This window comes from Stenella coeruleoalba (assembly GCF_951394435.1).
Source record: "Stenella coeruleoalba genome assembly, chromosome: 11".
NCBI classification, from domain to species: domain Eukaryota; kingdom Metazoa; phylum Chordata; class Mammalia; order Artiodactyla; family Delphinidae; genus Stenella; species Stenella coeruleoalba.
Window position 1 is genome coordinate 8,417,456 of NC_137157.1, and position 19,907 is coordinate 8,437,362.

At 44.2% G+C, this 19,907-nt stretch overlaps 1 protein-coding gene across 6 annotated transcripts in view; it reads right to left on the reverse strand.

The window, feature by feature from the left end:
• Positions 1-19,907, reverse strand: part of SGSM3 (small G protein signaling modulator 3) — a 34,581-nt gene that overhangs the window by 6,624 nt on the left and 8,050 nt on the right. For 4 of the 6 annotated variants that reach the window (XR_013830450.1, XM_079936602.1, XM_079936601.1 and 1 more), the window contains exons 2-4: positions 2,873-2,991; positions 2,267-2,352; positions 1,755-1,821 (exon numbers count right to left, since the gene is read on the reverse strand). The exons of the other annotated variants lie outside the window; for them this stretch is intronic. Coding sequence is in view for 3 of the 4 variants with exons in the window: in XM_079936602.1 (XP_079792728.1) it covers positions 1,755-1,821; positions 2,267-2,352; positions 2,873-2,879 (160 nt within the window). In the remaining variant the exon portion in view is untranslated. The remainder of the gene's footprint in view (positions 1-1,754; positions 1,822-2,266; positions 2,353-2,872; positions 2,992-19,907) is intronic. 6 annotated transcript variants of the gene reach the window in all.

Here is a 19,907-nt window from a genome sequence, read left to right on the forward strand (position 1 = left end):
TGCCATCTCTCGTCTGGGTTAGAGCGACAGCCTCCTCAGCGGCCGCCTAGTCCTGCCCTGCCTCCCTAGAGGCTGCTCACAGCCCTGTCACAGCTCAGAGCCTGTCACGCAGACAAAGCACCCGACCCCACCTCCTCGCGCCCTGCTCCCTCCACCCCAGCTCTTTCCCACAAATCCACTCGCCTCAGGGCCTCTGCACCTGTTATTCTCCTTCCTGGCCACACTCACTGCCTCACTTCCTCCCAGTCTCTGTTCAAACGTCCCCCACCTCCCCTCCTCTCCCAGCCTCTTCTTGCCCCCAGCATACATTTGTTTGTTTGTTTACTGCCTGGGAACTCACGAGGCCAAGACCACCTGTTTGAGGCACTGGGGATGCACAGTGGGGCAGGGCCGCCCCACAGAGCCTCATCCTTACTCATCCTAAAGCCATGCCCTTGGCCTCCACTTTCTGAAACTTCACCTTCAGTGAATTCACATAAAGTGCACAAACTTTAAGTGTACACCTTGTTGAGTATCAATAAACAAATGTCTAAGCACTGACAGTCTAAACGCTGTCCCCATCAAGACACAGAATACCTCCATCATACTAGAAAGTTCCCTGTGCTCCTCTCAGGCCCAGCTTTTACCTTCTGAATGTCTGCCTGCAAACTAGAGAACAAGGAAGACTCATCAGAACTGGGAGTATGAGTGACCTGAAGGTGAATGGTCTCAGTCAGTTAACGTCTGGTTGGTGACAGGCTACCCTGGGTTCTGGCAGACAGCTTTCCAGCAGCCCACTCGGCAACAGCAGGTGTATTTACAGTAGAAAATAATGGAAATGGCCTAGGGGCCCACTTACAGAAGAGTGGTTATAAAAATATGACAACAGTGACTTCCCTGGTGGCGCAGTGATTAAGAATCCGCCTGCCAATGCAGGGGACATGGGTTCGAACCCTGGTCTAGGAAGATCCCACATGCCGTGGAGTAACTAAGCCCGTGTGCCACAACTACTGAAGCCCGCGCACCTCGAGCCCGTGCTCTGCAACAAGAGAAGCCACTGCAATGAGAAGCCCTCGTACAGCAACGAAGACCCAATGCAGCCAAAAGTAAATTTTTTAAAAAACAACAAAAAAATGACAAATCCATTGTAATTACAGGGATAGTACGCAGCCACTGAAAAACATGCTTTAAAGAGGTCTTAACAGACAGAAAAAATGCTCATGGAATAATGTTAAGAGATATAAGAGCAATATAAAAACATGTATATGATATCATCTTAGTTATGAAAAGTTACATATGGATACACACAAAGCCAGGAAAAAAATACACAGAAATGTCAGCAGTTATCTTCAGGTTGTAGGATAATGGGTTAATTTGTTTTAATCTTTATATCTTGATGTACATTTAAAATTCTCTATAATGAACATTATTGCTTTTATTATCATATGAAGATCAATAAAATTAATCTTAAAAAAAAAACCCAGGGAATTCCCTGGTGGTCCAGTGGTTAGGAGTCAGTGCTTTCACTGCCAAGGGCGTGGGTTCAATCCCTGGTTGGAGAACTAAGATCCCGCAAGCTGCACAACGTGGCAAAAAAAAAAACCCAAAGGATTCCAGATACTTCTAACAGCATCACCGTCGGATATGGCTCTCTCCCTGATTCTGGAACATCTGGGTAGAACATCTAGAGCCCGAGGCCACAGCAGTGTAATCAGTCACTGGAGCTGGTCCTCCCCAAGGACAGTGGAGAGATTACACCCGAGGGGCTATCTCACCTTCCTTGTCCACGCGGAAGCCGAACTCATCATAGCAGAACTCTGGTTGCTCCACTGCCTCTTCCTTCTAGATCCAGGAGTAGGAAGAGTCAGCCTGGGGCTGTGTGCACTGCTGCCATGCCTCCTAGCCTCCCTGACTCAGACCAAAGGCCACCGTTCCCTGAAGCTTCTGTGGTCATCACTCAGCTCCGGGGGCCACGACCCTCTTGAATTCTCCCAGAGTTTTCCTTGTTTTCCTCAGAGGTCGAAGATAAAATCAAGGCAAGAAACACGTTTTAAGTATTTCTGTGTCCCCGTAATACTGAGAGCAGAGCGCCATACTTGTTCCCCAACCTAATGTCCGATTCACAGGGAACGTGGAGCTAAGATACTGTCTCTGATGGGGGCTTCTGACCCTGTGTGAATACGGGGGAGTGGCCCCCCTCCCAGGATGCCTGCAGCGGGCGGTGGGTCCCCTTGGGTGCCCCAGCGTGGGAGCAGAGCCACTGGCGCCCACTGGCTGACTGCTGTACCTGTGTGTACTTGGCCAGGATCTCCTGGGGCCACATGCTAGGAGTCAGGGCTGAGAAGGGGCCACTGGCAGAAGGTATGTGGCTTCCTAAAACCAAAAAGGACCAGGAATAGGAGATGAAGAAAATGCAGAGCATTCAGGGGGAAAATTCAAGTTGAGACACCCCCTCTCCCTTCTTCTCCCCACCGTCCCACCCCCCAGAGTGCCAGCATTAAAGGACTGGACCATCTAGAGTGGGATGGATGGGGGAGGGGAGAAACCTAGCAAAGTGCAACTTTCTGGAGGAAGGAAAAGGAAGCCAGCAGTGTGTTACAAGACATAACCTGACTTCATCTCCTTGCCTCTCCCTCCACCTGTGAGTGAGGATTTTCAGGCTGGAAGGAGAGGACAGGGATTCAGGAAAACTGAGAAGAGAGTTGCAGTAGCTCTCCCAGATGCCCATCAGAAGACTTCCTCCTTCCTCCATTACCTGGGCGGTCCACGTGACCCTCGAAGGTCCGTGGAAAACAAGCCTGCTTCCCTCCCACCGGGGTGTCCTCCTGGATAAGACCCCCTTCCCCCTGGAGAGCCTGTCGCCCCATGTCCAAGCCAGGCCCCTGCCTCCCACCTGACATTGTGTGGAGAGGACAGGCAAGTCTTCTGTAGATCCAGACTCGGGAGTTTCCTATCCTAATATCTTACAGCTGGAAGGCTCCTCAAGCTTCATCTGGTCCAGAAGCATTTGCCCTGGTAGGAGTGCAAAGAGGAAAGTCATTTAACGCAGCCCCTCTCCTGGGAGTCCTTTCTACCCAACTCTGATTTGCTGGCCCAGAGGTGGTGGGGAGGTAAATCCTGGCCACTGTTTGACAGGGAAGGAAAAGTCACACTTGAAAGAAAAAGCCTCCTATTCTGAACATTTCATCCGAGAGCATACACTTTGAAGAAGCTACAAAACTATTGTTCTCCAACAGCTCTGTGAGCCAAGAGGAGGGTCTGCTCAGTTCCCATACTACTAAGGAAGGAGAGGATCACACAGACAGACTTCCTGATGCTCTGTACTCAGGCAAATGTTTCTTAAAAAAGAAAACAAAAACCAGCCACCACCAAAACTTCCACGAATAGGTTCCTGAGCCAGGATTTTTGAGGAATCACTTAGGTACAACACTTCTGAGTCCGTACCTCCACTCACCCGACACTGACGTTTCCACTTCATCCACCAGTCTGCTCGACCACACCTTCCAGCACCTCACAGCTGGGAAACTAGGAAATTGCCATCTAAGTTTCTCACGTCACTGTTTAACCCCTGCCTCCCTACTTTTTTTGTCCTCTTAAAAAATGACTCAACAATTGAAATGACAAACAGCCCAATTTAAAAATGGGCATAAGGGGACTTCCCTGGTGGTCCAGTGGTTAAGACCCCACACTCCCAATGCAGGGGGCCCGGGTTCGATCCCTGGTCAGGGAACTACACCCCGCATGCCACAACTAAGAAGTCCTCATGCCACAGCTAAAAGATCTCACGTGCCACAACTAAGATCCAGAGCAGCCAAAATAAATAAATAAATATTAACAAGAAATAAATAAAAATGGGCATAAGATTTAAATAGACATTTCTCCAAAGAAGAGACGTAAATGGCCAATGAGCAGGTAAAAAGATGCCCGACATCATTAGTCATCAGGGAAATGCACAGCAAAACCACAATGAGATTCCACTTCACACCCACGAGGATGGCATACTGGAGACAAAAGTCTTTTTTTTTAAAAATATTTTATTTTATTTATTTTTGGCTGCATTGTGTCTTCGTTGCTGCCCACGGGCTTTTCTCTAGTTGTGGTGAGCGGGGGCTACTCTTTCTTTGTTGCAGTGCGCGGGCTTCTCATTGCAGTGGCTTCTCTTGTTGCAGAGCACGGGCTCTAGGCACGCGGGCTTCAGTAGTTGTGGCACATGGGCTCAGTAGTTGTGGCTCGCGGGCTCTAGAGCGCAGGCTCAGTAGTTGTGGCGCGCAGGCTTAGTTGCTCCATGACATGTGGAATCTTCCCAGACCAGGGCTCGAACCCGTGTCCCCTGCATTGGTAGGCAGTCTTAACCACTGCGCCACCAGGGAAGTCCCTGGAGACAAAAGTCTTAAGAGCAGTGTTTGGCCATGTGGGATGACTACACTTAGGCACACAGCTCCTCTCTGTCCTACAGCAGCAGGCACCTGCCATTAAAACTTATCTTCAACATCAAAAAGGTGAGGATGTGGTGAAATTGGAAGCCTCATACTCTACTGGTGGGAACGTAAAATGGTGGGCTGCTGTGGAAAGTACTGACAGCTCCTCAAAAGGTGAAACACAGGGTTACCACATGACCCAGGAATTCTGCTCCTAGTTATTTACCCACAAGAAATGAAAGCAAGAGTCCACACAGAAACTCGTACTTGGATGTTCACAGCAGAGTTACTCATCATAACCAAAAAAGCAGAAACAACCCATATGTCCAAGTACTGATGAAGGGATATAGGAAATGCATAGAACATCCATACAATGGAATATTATTCAGCTTTAAAATGGAATGAACCTTAAGAATATTATGCTCAGTTAAAGATGCCAGTCACAAGAGGATGAATATTGTATGACTCTATTTAAATGAAATGTCCAGAAGAGGCAAACCCCTAGACACAGAAAGTAGATTAGTGACTGCCAAGGGCTGGAGGACAGGGGAAGGCACAGTGACTGCTAATGGGTACAGGGTTTCTATTTGCAGAGATGAAACGTGTTCTGGAATTGGAGAGTGGTGATAGTTACACAACAGTATGAAATACTCAAACCACTGAATTATACACTTTAAAAATAGCGAACTTTGTAGCATGTGAATTATATCTCAATTTAAAAAAATTAAATAAGCCATCAACTGATGCGTCAGCACTTGGGCTCCCTCTGAGTTCCTATTTCTAGCCTGCTCCTATTAGAACAGGCAAGAGCCTATTATCACCCACTCGAGTTTCAACAGAAATGCAGTTTGAGGGGTGGCTTTCTCAGCCTTTTTCTGAATATGAAGCCTTTTACTTCTAACTGTGAAATGAAAGGAAGGTAACATAAATGGAAGGTAACAATGGAGATGTGGGTGAAATATTTTAGGGCAAGTTGCCTTCTAGGTTTTGGTATCATATTCACCTAGGCCTAGACCTCCTTTTGCCATTTTCAAGTGACGGGACCTCAGAGGTGACAGCTGTTGGCCTCGTCTCCTAAGTGCTGTCTGCTGTTGGGAATTCGGGGTAAATGAGAAGGGTCAGGTGAGAAAGAAACAAAAAAGGAAAATCAAAGAACCACTTCGAGGGCACTGTGAGAAAACATTGCCCTATGGACCCTTTCCTCCAGCAAATGTTGAAAAATGGGCACGTGAAAAAAATCCCAGTTCTCTTTAAAGACACACTTGCAAATCTGGGGCCAAACAGCTTGTTCCAAAGGCAGCTCAGCTGGGTCACCAACCTCTACTCCTGCCCCCAGACACACCCTGACCAGGCCACATTTGGGCTAAATGCCCATCGTGGAGGCTTTGATGCCCAGCTGGGAGGGAGCCCTCTTGCTTCCAGACAAGCCTTGCTGAGAAGCAGATGGCAGAACCCGCTTCCCTAATGGGCCAGCCATCCCAGACTTGTCTGTCTGTTCTGCGTGAGGAAAACGTAACGTCTTCCTTCGGTGTAACAGGTATGCGGGGCCTGATTTGAATCAGAATTCTGTGCTGGATGGAGCAAGTATTTTAACATTAAAGGGACTGAGCTAGAAGTTCTTAAAATCATGTCATCATTCAGTCCTCACAGCATATTCTGAAGCAGACTATCTCTGGTCCTCACACATGAGAAAACAAGCCTAGAAGAGATGCACGTACGGTCTCCCAAACGGACCCTGATAACTGTGCCCCCTGCCCCACCATGCTCCCCCCACCCCCACCTGGGGAGATGATGTCACTCGGCCACCAGCTTGACAGTGCCAGGAAATAACCCCATGCTCAGCGAGGCCACCGCCAGCCTGGAGCCCTGGGCAGGCACGCTGCTGTGGCACCAGCGTTAGGAGGGCAAGGCTTCCGAGCTCATCCTCTGCCACCTTTGTGCAGAGGCCGGACGGTGCTGCGGTCAAAGTGAAGACCTCTCCAGTCGGACAGATGTGGACTCAAATCCTGGCTCTGCGGCTCCTCCCTTCTTATAACCTTGGGCACGTTCACGTCACCTCTTTGAGTCTCAGTTTTCTTCTCCATAGACTGGAGCAACGGTACCTACGTCTCACAGTGGTTACGAGGATGAAGTGAGAACGCAAAGAGCCCCAGCACACTGACACACAGCAAGTGCTCAGGAAGCATCAGGCAATTAGCAGGAGTCCTCATAATTTCCAGAAAGTTACTGTGAATATCTGGGCCCTCTACACTGAGGTTACTCAAGGCCATGTGATACTGCTGATACCCAGCCATTACAACCTGTAAAAACGACAACTTCGTATGGTTCAATGTAACACATGCTAGCTGGGATCATCAGAAAGACTCCTCATCACTGACGCCTCAGAGGTAGTGATTTGGCTGTTTCTTCCAGAAGGGCAGAGAAAGTGTGGAGGAAGCAGGCGTTGTCTATAAGTGGAAGAAAGGAGCTGTCTCTGGCTGTGGAGGACTGAGGGGGCTGGTAAGACAGTTCTCAGTCCGCAGCTCCCTTTCCCAGCCTTGGCTTGCCCACCTCATTCATTCACTCAACAGTTACTGAGCACCGCCATGAACCACACATGGTTCTAAGGGTTGAGACGCAGCAGTGAAAAACCAAAGTCCCAGCCATTACATCACAGCAGAGAATCAGACAACGAACATAAACACAGCTGTGTTAGATGGTGCTAACTACAGTAGCCTGAGGAAAATAAAGCAGGATAAAGGTACAGGAGAGTCAGAAGAGAGGAGCCATGTAGCTAACGTGGTCAGGAAAAGCTCTCTGAGGATAAGGTGACATCCAAGCAAAGACCCAAACAAAAGGAAGTGGGAGACCAAGTCCTATGGCTCCTGAGGGAAGGAAGATCCAGGTAGCAGGAGCAGCAGGGTGAAGACAAGGCCGGACCAGATGTGGCAGGTGCAGCTGCTGCAGGGGAGAGGGGCTGGGGAGGAGGAGGAAGCACAGTGGGGGGCGAAGCCTGCTCAGGAGGGCCTTGCAGTGCAGTACAGAACTGGAACTTATTCTCCTTACAGGAGGGCTCTGAGCAGAGGCAAACCTGAATCTGATTTAGGATTTCAAAGCTCTCTCTGGCTGCTGTACAGAGAAGACTGCAGGGCAGGAGGGGGTGACGCAGTAGGAATAATGTTGGCTTTGCTACCATGGGGACAGTGAGAAACGGTCAGATCTGGATATATTTTAATGAGTCTCTGCAATAATACGTATATGCCATTTCTCTTACCAACTACCCCCTAGTCCCCAAGTTCCCAACAGGAGCCAGAAGTGATATTGCTAATCTGGGCAGGCAGGTTTTTCCAGCCTCCGGTCACTATGGAAACCTTCCTGAAAGCAGCCATCTGGGAGCTGGCTAAGGCAGCCACGTCACTGGCGGCCCTACTGTTGTCACAGGGGTACTGAGAGGCAGAAACTTTTGAAAAACAAGAAATATACTGGAGGCAGATTAAAAGACTGTCAGTTTTTAAAATGCCTTTTGATCCAGTAACTATTCTCCTGGAAACTTATCTTAAGGAAATAATTCAATAGACGCGGAAAGGTATGTACATGAAAAGGTCTACTTCAGCATCACCTACACAACAAAAACATGAGGACAATTTACATGTCAAACATTAGGGGAACTGATCAAATCTGGGTATACTGACACAATAAAATGTGATTTAATCATTTCACATTCCAGTTATGGACTTCCGCTTTTGGCCAAGATGGAGTTACAAGGCCTGGATTTACTTTCCCAACCTGAACAACTAAAAAGCCAGAAAGATACATGAAACGATGGTTTTCAAACATTGGATGACAGGCAGCACAGGACAGTGAAGCCTGAGACAGAGAAAACAATTGAGCTGAGCCCTGTGACGGCCCGCTACCGCCTGGAGAGAGTCTGCAGCCAGGACTGGGCACCCAGGAGGGCAGAGGAGCTGAGTTGGGAGCTAGAGGTGGCCGAAGCAGCCTGAAGTTGCAGAGCAGAGACTTGCACAGAGAGCTCCAGAAATCTGCAGAGAGCACCCCCAAACCTTCATGTGAATACTGGTCAGAGCGTGTGTGTGAGGAAGCTACCCAAGGTAGGGAAGAGAGCACCTGCAAGCAACACAAGGAATACTACCTGAAGCTCACCCTACCGAGTCATTGTCATGTATTTTCCTTTTCAGAAATTGTGGAATGCAATTTGCCCAAACTCTGTTAAGAATTTTTGCATCTATGTTCATGAAGGATGTTTGGTTGTAGTTTTCTTTCCTAATAACACCTTTTTCAGGTTTGGTATCAGGATGATATCTGCTTTATAGAATGATTTGGGAAGTAGTCCTCCTCTTCCATTTTCAGGAAGAGTTTGTGTAGAAACTGGTATTATTTCTTCCTTAAATGTTGAAAGGAAATCACCAATGAAGTCTCCTGTGCCTGGAGTTTCCTTCATGGAAAGATTTTCAACTACAATTTCTTTCATAGAGATAAGGCTATTCAGATTATCTTTATGCCTCCTGAGTGAGCTTTTTCTTTAAAATAAATTTATTTATTTTTGGCTGCATTGGGTCTTTGTTGCTGCGCGCAGGCTTTCTCTAGTTGCAAGGAGCGGGGGCTACTCTTCGTCGAGGTGGGCAAGCTTCTCATTGCTGTGGCTTCTCTTGTTGCGGAGCATGGGCTCTAGGTGTGCGGGCTTCAGTAGTCGTGGCTCGCAGGCTCTAGAGCGCAGGCTCAGTAGTTGTGGCGCACGGGCTTAGTAGCTCCGCAGCATGTGGGATCTTCCCGGACTGGGGCTCGAACCCATGTCCCCTGCATTGGCAGGCGGATTCTGAACCACTGCGCCACCAGGGAAGTCTCCTGAGTGAGCTTTGATAGTTTGTGCACTTTCAAGGAATCTGTCCACTATCCAAGTTGTTGAATTTATTGGTAAATTTAGTCCAAAGTATGCAGAAGAAAAAAAAAGCAATAAACAATAAAGATAACAGAAATCAATAAAATGGAAAACAAAAAAAAAGAGAAAAATCAATGAAACCAAAATCTGTTCCTTTAGAGATCAATAAAATCAAACCTCTGATCAGACTGAACAGGAAAAACAAGAAGACACAGATTACCAATATTATCAGGAATGGAAGAGGATACATTACTACAGATCCTGGAGGCATTAAATGGATAATAAGAGAATATTATGAACAACTTTTGCCGATAAGTTCTACAATACATAAAAACAATACCATCATGACCAAGTGGGATTTATCTTGGGAATGCAAGACTTGTTCAATATTTAAAAAGTCAATCAATGTAATTCAGTATATCAACAGACTGAAGAAGAAAAACTATATGACTATCTCAATAGATGCAAAAGAAGCATTTGGCAAAAGTCAACATCCATTCATGATAAAAACTCTCAGAGATCTAGAAATAGAGGAAGCTTCCTTAACCTAATAAAAGGCATCTACAAAAATCCTACAGTTAACATCATACTTAATGACAAATGACCGAATGCTTTCCCCCTAAGATTGGGAACAAGGAAAGGAGTCAACTTAATTCCAATCAAAATCCCAGTAGGAGTCATACAGGGAGAAGTTAAGTCAGAAAGAGAAAAACAAATATGATATATTAACGCATATATGTGGAATCTAGAAAAATGGTATAGATGATCTTATTTGCAAAGCAGAAATAGAGACATAGACAACAAACGTATTGATACCAAAGGGGAAAGGGGAGCGTGGGATGAATTGGGAGATTGGGGCTGACATATATGCACTACTATATATAAAATAGATAACTAATGAGAACCTACTGTATAGCACAGGGAACTCTACTTAGTGCTCTGTGGTGACCTAAATGGGAAGGAAATCCAAAAAAGAGGGGATATATGTACACGTATGGCTGATTCACTATGCTGTACAGCAGGAATGGACACAGCAGTGTAAAGCAGCTATACTCAGAACAAAACAAAACAAAATCCCAGTAGGATATCTTGCAGAAACTGACAAGCTGATTCTAAAATTTAAATGGATAGGCAAAGGAATCAAAATACTCAAAATAATTTTGAAAGCAGAAAGTTGGAGAATTCACACTACCTGATTTCAATACTTACTATAAAGCTACATGTAGTACAGGTGACACTGGCAAAAGGAAAGACATATAGATCAATGGAACAGAATAGGTAATCCAGAAGTAGACCCATACATATGGTCAATTAACGTTATGAATTGTGTCCCCCAAAAAAGATATGTTGAAGTCCCAACCCTCAGTACCTCAGAATGTGACCTTATTTGGAGAATGGGTCTTTGCTGATTTAACCAACTTAAGACGACCTCATTAAGGTAAGCCCTAATCCATTATGACTCGTGTCCTTATAAAAAGGGGAAATTTGGACACAGATATATATAGAGAGAAAATATGAAGAGACAGGGAGAACACCATGTGAAGCACAGACTGGAATTATAGTGTAATAAGCCAAGGAACGCCTGGGGCTACTAGAAGCTGGAAGAAGCAAGGAAGGATCCTCCCCTACCGGTTTCAGAGCGAGCATGGCCTTGCCGACACCTTGATTTCAGATTTCTGGCCTCCAAAACTGTGAGACAATATTACTGTTGTTCTAAGTCACCCACTTTGTGATAATTTATTATGGCAGCCCTAGGAAAGTAAATAATTAATTTTCAACAAACATATAAATGCAATTCAATGGAGAAAGGATAGTCTTTTCAACAAATGGTCCTAGAAGAATCACTACAAAACTTCTAGAAGAAAACATAGGAAAAAATGTTTGTGACCTTGGTTAGGCAAAGATTTCTTAGATATTGCACTAAAAGTATGATCTATAAAAGAAAAAAACTTGATTAAATTAGACTTTATCAGAAGCCACTGGTGGTAGAAAATATGTTCAAATCACACATTTAATAAAGAACACGTATCCAGAATATAAGGAATTCTCTAAACTCAGTGAGCTGGAAACAAACAATCCAATTAAAAAAATAAAATGGGCGGAACTTCCCTGGTGGTCCAGTGGTTAAGAATCCACCTTCCAATGCACGGGACATGGGTTCGATCCCTGGTAGGGGAACAAAGATCCCACATACCGCAGGGGCCACAACTACAGAGTCCATGTGCTCTGGAGCCTGCGCGCCACAGAGAGAAGCCCGTGCACCGCAACTTGATAGAAGCCTGTGCGTCACAACAAGGAGCCCGCATGCCGCAACTAAGACCCAACACATCCAAAAATTAATATTAAAAAAAACAAAATGGGCAAAAGATTTGAACAGAAACATTAACAAAGAAGATATACAGATGACAAGCATACAGAAAGATACTTAATGTCATTAGTTATTAAGGAATGCAAATTAAAACCACAATGAGATATTATCATACACATATTAAATGGCTTAAATTAAAAAACAAAACACCTGACAATATTAAGTGCTGACGAGGATTCAGAGCAACTAGAACTCTCATACACTGCTGGTAGAAATGCAAAATGGTACCACAATTTTGGAAGAGGGTTTGGCAGTTTCTTATAAAGTTAGACATGTACTTACCATACAACCCAACAAATGCACTCCTAGGTATGTTTATCTAAGGAAAATGAAACTTTTGTTTACACAAAAACCTGTATGTAAACGTTTGTGGCAACTTTATCTGTGACTGCCAAAATCTGAAAACAACTCAAATGTCCTTTAACTGGTAAATGGATAAAGAACTGTGGTACGGGCTTCCCTGGTGGTACAGTGGTTAAGAATCCGCCTGCCAATGCAGGGGACACGGGTTCAAGCCCTGGTCCGGGAAGATCCCACATGCCGCGGAGCAACTAAGCCTGTGCACCACAACTACTGAGCCCGTGCTCTAGAGCCTGTGAGCCACAATTGCTGAAGCCCACGCACCTAGAGCCTGTGCTCCACAAGAGAAGCCACTGCAATGAGAAGCGCGTGCACTGCAATGAAGAGGAGTCCCCGCTCGCCGCAACTAGAAAAAGCCAGCGCGCAGCAACAAAGACCCAATGCAGCCAAAAATAAATAAGTAAAATAAATAAATTTATTTAAAAAAAAGAAGTCCAATTATAGGGACTAAAGAAATATGGATAATATTTATGATATAATATTAAGGGAAAATGTATGTAGCATGTGCACTCAGAAACGTGTATATCTGTCATTTACTCCCCAAATATTTCCCCAAAACATATCATGTGCTAGGGCAACAATGATTTACAATCTAGAGGGGGAAAATCAAACAGAAAACAAATAGATGGATAAATAAATAAGAATTTCAGAGTATGGCAAGTGATCTGAATAAAACAAAAGGGTGATGTGATATAGAATCCAGGGAAGGTTTGCCTGGGAAAGCAATAAAGCTACTATTTTTTTCTACTGCACCACCCCCCCAAATACCAAAAACCAAACCAAAACAAAAAGAATCCAGGGAAGGAATCACTGACGCACTAGCACTACTTGAATTGAAACCGCAAGGACAAGAAGCCAGCCTTGCAAAGATGGGGGTAGAGTCATGGGCAGAAAGAAAGGCAAGTCCACAGGCTCTCAGGTGGGGAAAGGCCTTGGAAGAAGAGAAAGCCCAGTAACTGAAACACAATGGACAAGGGGGACAACGGTAAGAGGAAACTGGAGAGGTAGAGGCACCCAGATTGTCAAGGAACTGTAGGTCACAGTGAAGGATTTAGACTTTAAGGACAATGGGAAGCTACAAAAGGATCCTAAACATGGTGGTGGCGTGAACACGTTTTTTAAAAAATCACTTTGGCTGACGTTTGGCAAATGGCTTGTGGAGAGACAAGAGTGGATACAGTGAGACCAGTTTGAAAGCACAAGCTCCAGGAAAGATGACGGGGAGTGAGACTAAAGTGGTGACAGTGGATGTGGGGAGAAGTAAATGGATTCAAGATATAACCAGAGGCAGAACCAATAGGCCTTGCTTCTGGGTTGGATGTGGAGAGTGAAGAAAGGGAGCATCCCAAAGTGAGGCCTAGGTTTCTGGTCTGAATTCCTGGGTTTACGATGATGACATTTACTAATATGCTGGTGAGTGGGAAAGAAACAGGTTTGGGGGAAGAGGGAATGAAGAGTTGTAGGATAATTTAAATGTTTCTTAGAAACCCAAGTGGAGCTGTTAAGCAGGTGACTGGATACACAAGTCTACATCTTCAAGGAGATGTAAAAACTAGAGATATAAATCTAGGAGTCTTTTGTTCATCTATCCAACCAACAAATATTTTTTGAGCAACTACTATGCCCCAGACACTGTTCCACATGCAAGGGATATAGCAGTAAAACAAGACAAAGTTCTCGCTTTTATGAACCTGCAGTTTCCTCATCTGTAAAATGATGACAAATGAGAAAATGTAAATATTTATCACAATACATAGCACATAGTATGTGCTTAATAAAGCCAGCTATTAATATTAGTGACAGAAAACAGACAATAAACAAGTAAATGAAAGAATAATTTCAGAGGCAGGTAGGGGCAGGACTATTTTTGATAGGTGGTCAGGAAAGGCCTCTCTGAGGAGATACATTTCAGCTGACACCAGAATGATAAGGAGTCACCTCCACAAAGACTCAGAAGCTCAAACAGAGGAAACGGCTTGTGCAAGGACCTTAAGGAACAAAAGATTTATATTATACTGGAGAAATAAAAGACACGTGTGTCTGAGATGGAGCAATGAGGGGGAAAGTAGCAGATATCACTGGAAAGGCAGGACGACCTGGATTATGTAGGGCCTACTGCTCATAGCAAAGACTCTGGACTTCATTTTAATGGGAAGCCATTGAAGAGCTTTGAGCATGGGCATGACACGGTCTGACTTAGGTTTTTAAAGAAATCGCATTGGCTACTTTGTGAAGAATGAACTACAGAGGGGTTTAGAGTGGAAACTATTACAGCGGTCCAGGTGACAGATGGTATCTTGGACCAAATCAGTTGAGTTGATGACAAGTAACTAGATTCTGGATATAATTTGGAGATATAGAGGTAGATAATGGGAAGAATCAATGATGTCTCCTAGGCTTTTGACCTGAGCAACTGTGCAGATCCCAATAACCAAGATGAAGGGAGACTGGGGGAGAGCAGGTTTCATGGTTAGCAAGCAATCTGCTTTGGCCATGTTCAGTGGGGATGTCTATTAGACCTCTAAGTGGAGAGGTCAACTGGGCAATTGTATATATGAGTACAGAGTTCGCGGTAGTCAGAACTGGAGACGTGAATCTGAGAAACACCAGGACTAGATGTCGTGGCTAAGGAGAGAATGCAGAATAGGGGGCCGAGGACCAGATCCTGGAACATTCCAACATTTAGAGGTTAGGCAGAAAAATATACAAAAAATAGTTTGAGGAGTGACCAATGAAGTAGAAGGAACACTAGCAGTGTGTGGCACTGTGGAAACCAAAAGAAAGTGTTTCTACGAGGAGGAGGTGATCATCAGTGTCAGGTGCTACTTAGAGGTCAGGTGTTATGGAGGACAGAGAATTGGTCATTGGTTTGTTGGTTTGGCAAGCTGGAGGTTGGTGGTGACACTGACAAGAGCTTCAATTGTGTTATTTTTCTTGAACTTTTGGTTTTAATTAATTAATTAATTAAGATAGAAGTATAGTTGATTTACAGTGTTGTTAGTTTCTGGTGTACAGTAAAGTGATTCAGTTATACATATATATATACATCTTCCTTTTCATATTTGTTTCCATTATACGTTATTATAAGATACGGAATATAGTTCCCTGTGCTATACAGAAGGACCTTGTTGTTTATCTATTTTATATATAGTAGTTTGTATCTGCTAATCCCAAACTCCTAATTTATCCCGCTCCCCCCTTCCCCTTTGGTAACCATAAATTTGTTTTCTATATCTGTGAGTCTGTTTGTTTTATAAATAAGTTCATTGGTATAATATTTTAGATTCCACATATAAGTGATACCATATATGTCTTTTTCTGTTTTACTTACTTCACTTAGTATGATAATCTCTAGGTCCGTTCATGTTGCTGCAAATGGCATTATTTTATTCTTTTTCATGGCCGAGTGGTATCCCATTGTATATATATACCACATCTTCTTTATCCATTCATTTTTCAATGAGCATTTAGTTGCTTCCATGTCTTGGCTTTTGTAAATAGTGCTGCTGTGAACACTGGGGTGCATGTATCTTTTTGAATTAGAGTTTTCCCCAGGAGTGGGATGCTAGATCATATGGTAACTCTATTTTTAGTTTTTTAAAGAATCTCCATACTGTTTTCCAGAGTGGCTGCACTAATTTACATTCCCACCAACAGTGTAGGAGGGCTCCATTTTCTTCACACCTTCTCCAGCATTTATTATTTGTAGCCTTTTTAATGATGGCCATTCTGACTGGTGTGAGGTGATACCTCATTGTAGTTTCTTTTTTTTTTTTTTGGCTGTGTTGGGTCTTCGTTGCTACACGCGGGCTTTCTCTAGTTGTGGTGAGCGGGGGCTACTCTTCATTGTGGTGTGCAGGCTTCTCATTGTGGTGGCTTCTCTTGTTGCAGAGCACGGGCTCTAGGCACACGGGCTTCAGCAGTTGTGGCACGTGGGCTTCAGTAGTCGTGGCACGCGGGCTCAGTAGTTGTGGCACACGGGCTTAGTTGCTCTGCAGCATGTGGAATCTTCCCAGACCAGGGCTTGAACCCGTGTCCCCTGCATTGGCAGGTGGATTCTTAACCACTGCGCCACCAGGGAAGTCCCCTCATTGTAGTTTTGATTTGCACTTCTCTGATAATTAGTGATGTTGAGCATCTTTTCATGTGCCTATTGGCCATCTACATGTCTTCCTTGGAGAAATGTCTATTTAGGTCTTCTGTTCATTTTTTGATTGGGTTGGGTTTTTTTTTTGTTTTTTTTGTTTTTTTTTTTTGCGTTACGCGGGCGTCTCACTGTTGTGGCCTCTCCCATTGCAGAGCACGGGCTCCGGACGCGCAGGCCCAGCGGCCATGGCCCACGGGCCCAGCCGCTCCGCGGCACGTGGGATCCTCCCGGACCGGGGCACGAACCCGTGTCCCCTGCATCAGCAGGCGGACTCTCAACCACTGCACCACCAGGGAAGCCCGGGTTGTTTTTTTGTTATCGAGTTGTGTGAGCTGTTTGTGTATTATTGAAATTAAGCCCTTGTCGGTCACGTCATTTGCAAATATTTTCTCCCATTCCGTAGGTTGTCTTTTCGTTTTGTTTATGGCTTCCTTTGCTGTGCAAAAGCTTGTAAGTTTGATTAGGTCCCATTTTTAAATTTCTATTGCCTTGGGAGACTGACCTAAGAAAACATTGCTACGGGGCTTCCCTGGTGGCATGGTAGTTGAGAGTCCGCCTGCCGATGCAGGGGACATGGGTTCATGCCCCGGTCTGGGAAGATCCCACATGCCGCGGAGCGGCTGGGCCCGTGAGCCATGGCCGCTGAGCCTGTGCCTCCGGAGCCTGTGCTCCGCAACGGGAGAGGCCACAACAGTGAGAGGCCCGCGTACCGCAAAAAAAAAAAAAAAAAAAAAAAAAAAGAAAACATTGCTACGATTTATGAGAGAGCTTTAATTTTTAATGGTGAGGGTGGAAGTCCAGTTGAAGTGAGTTGAAGAGGGAAGAGAAGAAAAGTAGTCATCAGCATGAAGATAGTATGTGATTTCAGCCATTTAAAAAATATATAATATATACATGTTGAAGGTAATATAAAAAGGAATATGGCTGATTTTGTGGTAGGAGTATGGGGCTCATTAGTTTTGATTTTAAATGTTCTCTTTTTTGAAAAAGTACAGAGGTATTGTGTTTAAAAATAATATATCACATCAAAAATTGTACATGAATGTTCACAACAGCATTATTTATAATAGTCCAAAAGTGGAAACAAAACGAAAACAAAAAACCAAAAGTGGAAACAATCCAAATGTCCATCAAGTGATGAATGGATAAACGTGTATATCCATACAATGGAATATTATTCATCCATAAAAAGGAATGAAGTACTGACACATGTACCAACGTGGATGAACCTTGAAAACATTATGCTCAGTGAAGGAAGCCAGTCACAAAAGACCACACAATGTATAATTCTATTTATATAAAATGCTCAGAATAGGCAAATCCATAGAGAAGGAAGGTAGATTAGTGGTTGCCAGGGGCTGGAGGGAGGGGGAAATAGGGAATTACTACTAGTGGGTATGTGGTTTCTTTTGGGGGTGATGAAAATATTCTGGAATTAGTGGTGATGGTTGCACAACAGTGAATATACTGAAAACCTCTGAATTGTATACTTTAAAAGGGTGATTTTTATGGTACATGAATTATATCTCAATTTTAAAAATTACAGTTTAAGTACAGAACACTGAGGGAATAAGAATGAGTCCTTGAGTTTTCTGAGGTCCACAAATGAAGCCTGAACTTAAAACAACCATGCAGTTTCTCTGTATCCTGCCCTCCTCTTCCTCTCACAGGGCTACTACTTATCACCTCAAATATCCATCTCCACAGGGATTTATACGAAACCAAAGAAAGCAAAAGTGAAAAAAAAAAGGTGCAAACTATTAGAGATAGCTTATATATATAACTGTGAAAAGGATCACTTTCTCTCTCATTTGTAACTAACACTTTTCTAACACTGCTCAGCATGAATCTGACATCTTAACAGCAACTGTGAAGTCAGGAACTCCCTAAGCTGCTGAAACCAGGTTTCCACACCAATTTTTTGTTTTGTTTTGTTTAAGGCTAAACAAGATCCCCAGGTGTATGACTTCACATGGAGTTGCAGTTTCTTTCCAGTACACTGAAATGAAATACTCTGCCCAAAGCAAAAGTCACTAAAAGCAGTTTAAAGGAAAAAGATGCTTATAAACCAGGAGACCAGAAAAGTACATCAATTTGCAAGACAGACTCTAAGGGGGAAAAAATGCTATTTCCGAATCTACTTGTACAGATATGCCTCCCCGTCCCGAGTTTTCTCCACAGATCGGGCGCTTACTTGGTCCCCAGCCACACCCGAGCTGGGGTCAGGTAGGACACTGGCTGTCAGAGCCCGAGGCTCAGGGGAGCTTCTTCCGAGCACTTCTGGGCACTTTACACAGTTCCGCTCTTTTCTACTGAGAACACAGATGACAGACTTAAGTGGTAGCAGGATACATGTAAGCTATAGGTCAGAAGAAAATCTCTGCAGCATACACAGTCACTGGGCTTATCATGGGAAGGAAGTGCGGGACTCTCCTCTGAGTTTTGTAATTATACTAACACAATGACATTAACAGAAATCAAAATTTTTTAAAATTCTGCTATTTCCTAAAATTTTTTAAAAAGTTTGCCATCTCAATAAATCACACTTTCTTCTTTCCTATGCTCTCTTTTGGTTTTTCTCTACACACATACACAGTTCTTATATTTCAGATTTTAAAATATTTTTCTCTACTGCACATCAAATTATCAGCATTTCCCCAGTAATCATGCAGTATTTATAACCATATGTCCTATAATTTACTAATGTAGTCATCTGTAGATACAACATTTAAGCACCTAACAGCAATTTTTGCAATAAAAACAGTGCTGTGAGGAACTTGCCCTTTGAAGATTTTTTTAAATGAAGTATATTTGTCTAGTTTGGGAGAGGATTTGGATTTTTAAAAAATGTGCCTTTTCTACTTTATAGTGTCAGCTTTGTAAACAGAATCAAAGAATAGATTAGTAACAAATTATTGCTATTTGAGTTTAATACGTCACTTGAAGCAAGGTAATTAACCTAGTGATCCCTAAAATGAACCTAAAATTTTATAATATTATAATAATAGGACAGTGGAAAATTACTATTTTAATAGTTGGCTCTTGGGACTTCCCTGATGGCACAGTGGTTAAGAATCCGCCTGCAAGGACTTCCCTGGTGGCGAAGTGCTTGAGAATCCACTTGCCAATGCAGGGGACACGGGTTCAATCCCTGGTCCGGGAAGATCCCACATGCCGCAGATCAGCTAAGCCCATGTGCCACAACTACTGAGCCTGTGCTCTAGAGCCGGAGAGGCACAACTACTGAGCCTGAGCGCCTAGAGCCCGTGCTCTGCTACAAGAGAAGCCACCGCATTGAGAAGCCCACGCACCTCAACAAAGAGTAGACCCCGCTTGCCACAACTAGAGAAAGCCCACGCACAGCACCGAAGACCCAATGAAGAAAGAAGGAAGGAAGGAAGGAAGGAAGGAAGGAAGGAAGGAAGGAAGGGCAGGAGGGAGGAAGGGAGGAAGGAAGGAAAGGAATCTGCCTGCGTCCGGGAAGAGCCCACATGCCACGGAGCAACTAAGCCCACGTGCCACAACTACTGAAGCCCGTGTGCCTAGAGCCTGTGCTCTAGGCAACAAGAGAAGCCACCGCAATGAGAAGCCCGCACACCACAATGAAGAGTAGCCTCTGCTTGCCACAACTCGAGAAAGCCCGCGTGCAGCAACGGAGACCCAACGCAGCCAAAAATAAATAAATAAATTTATTTAAAAAAGTAAAGTTGGCTCCAGAATGCTTCCCAGAGAGGAGGTTTATCTTTGGGAAAATATTTT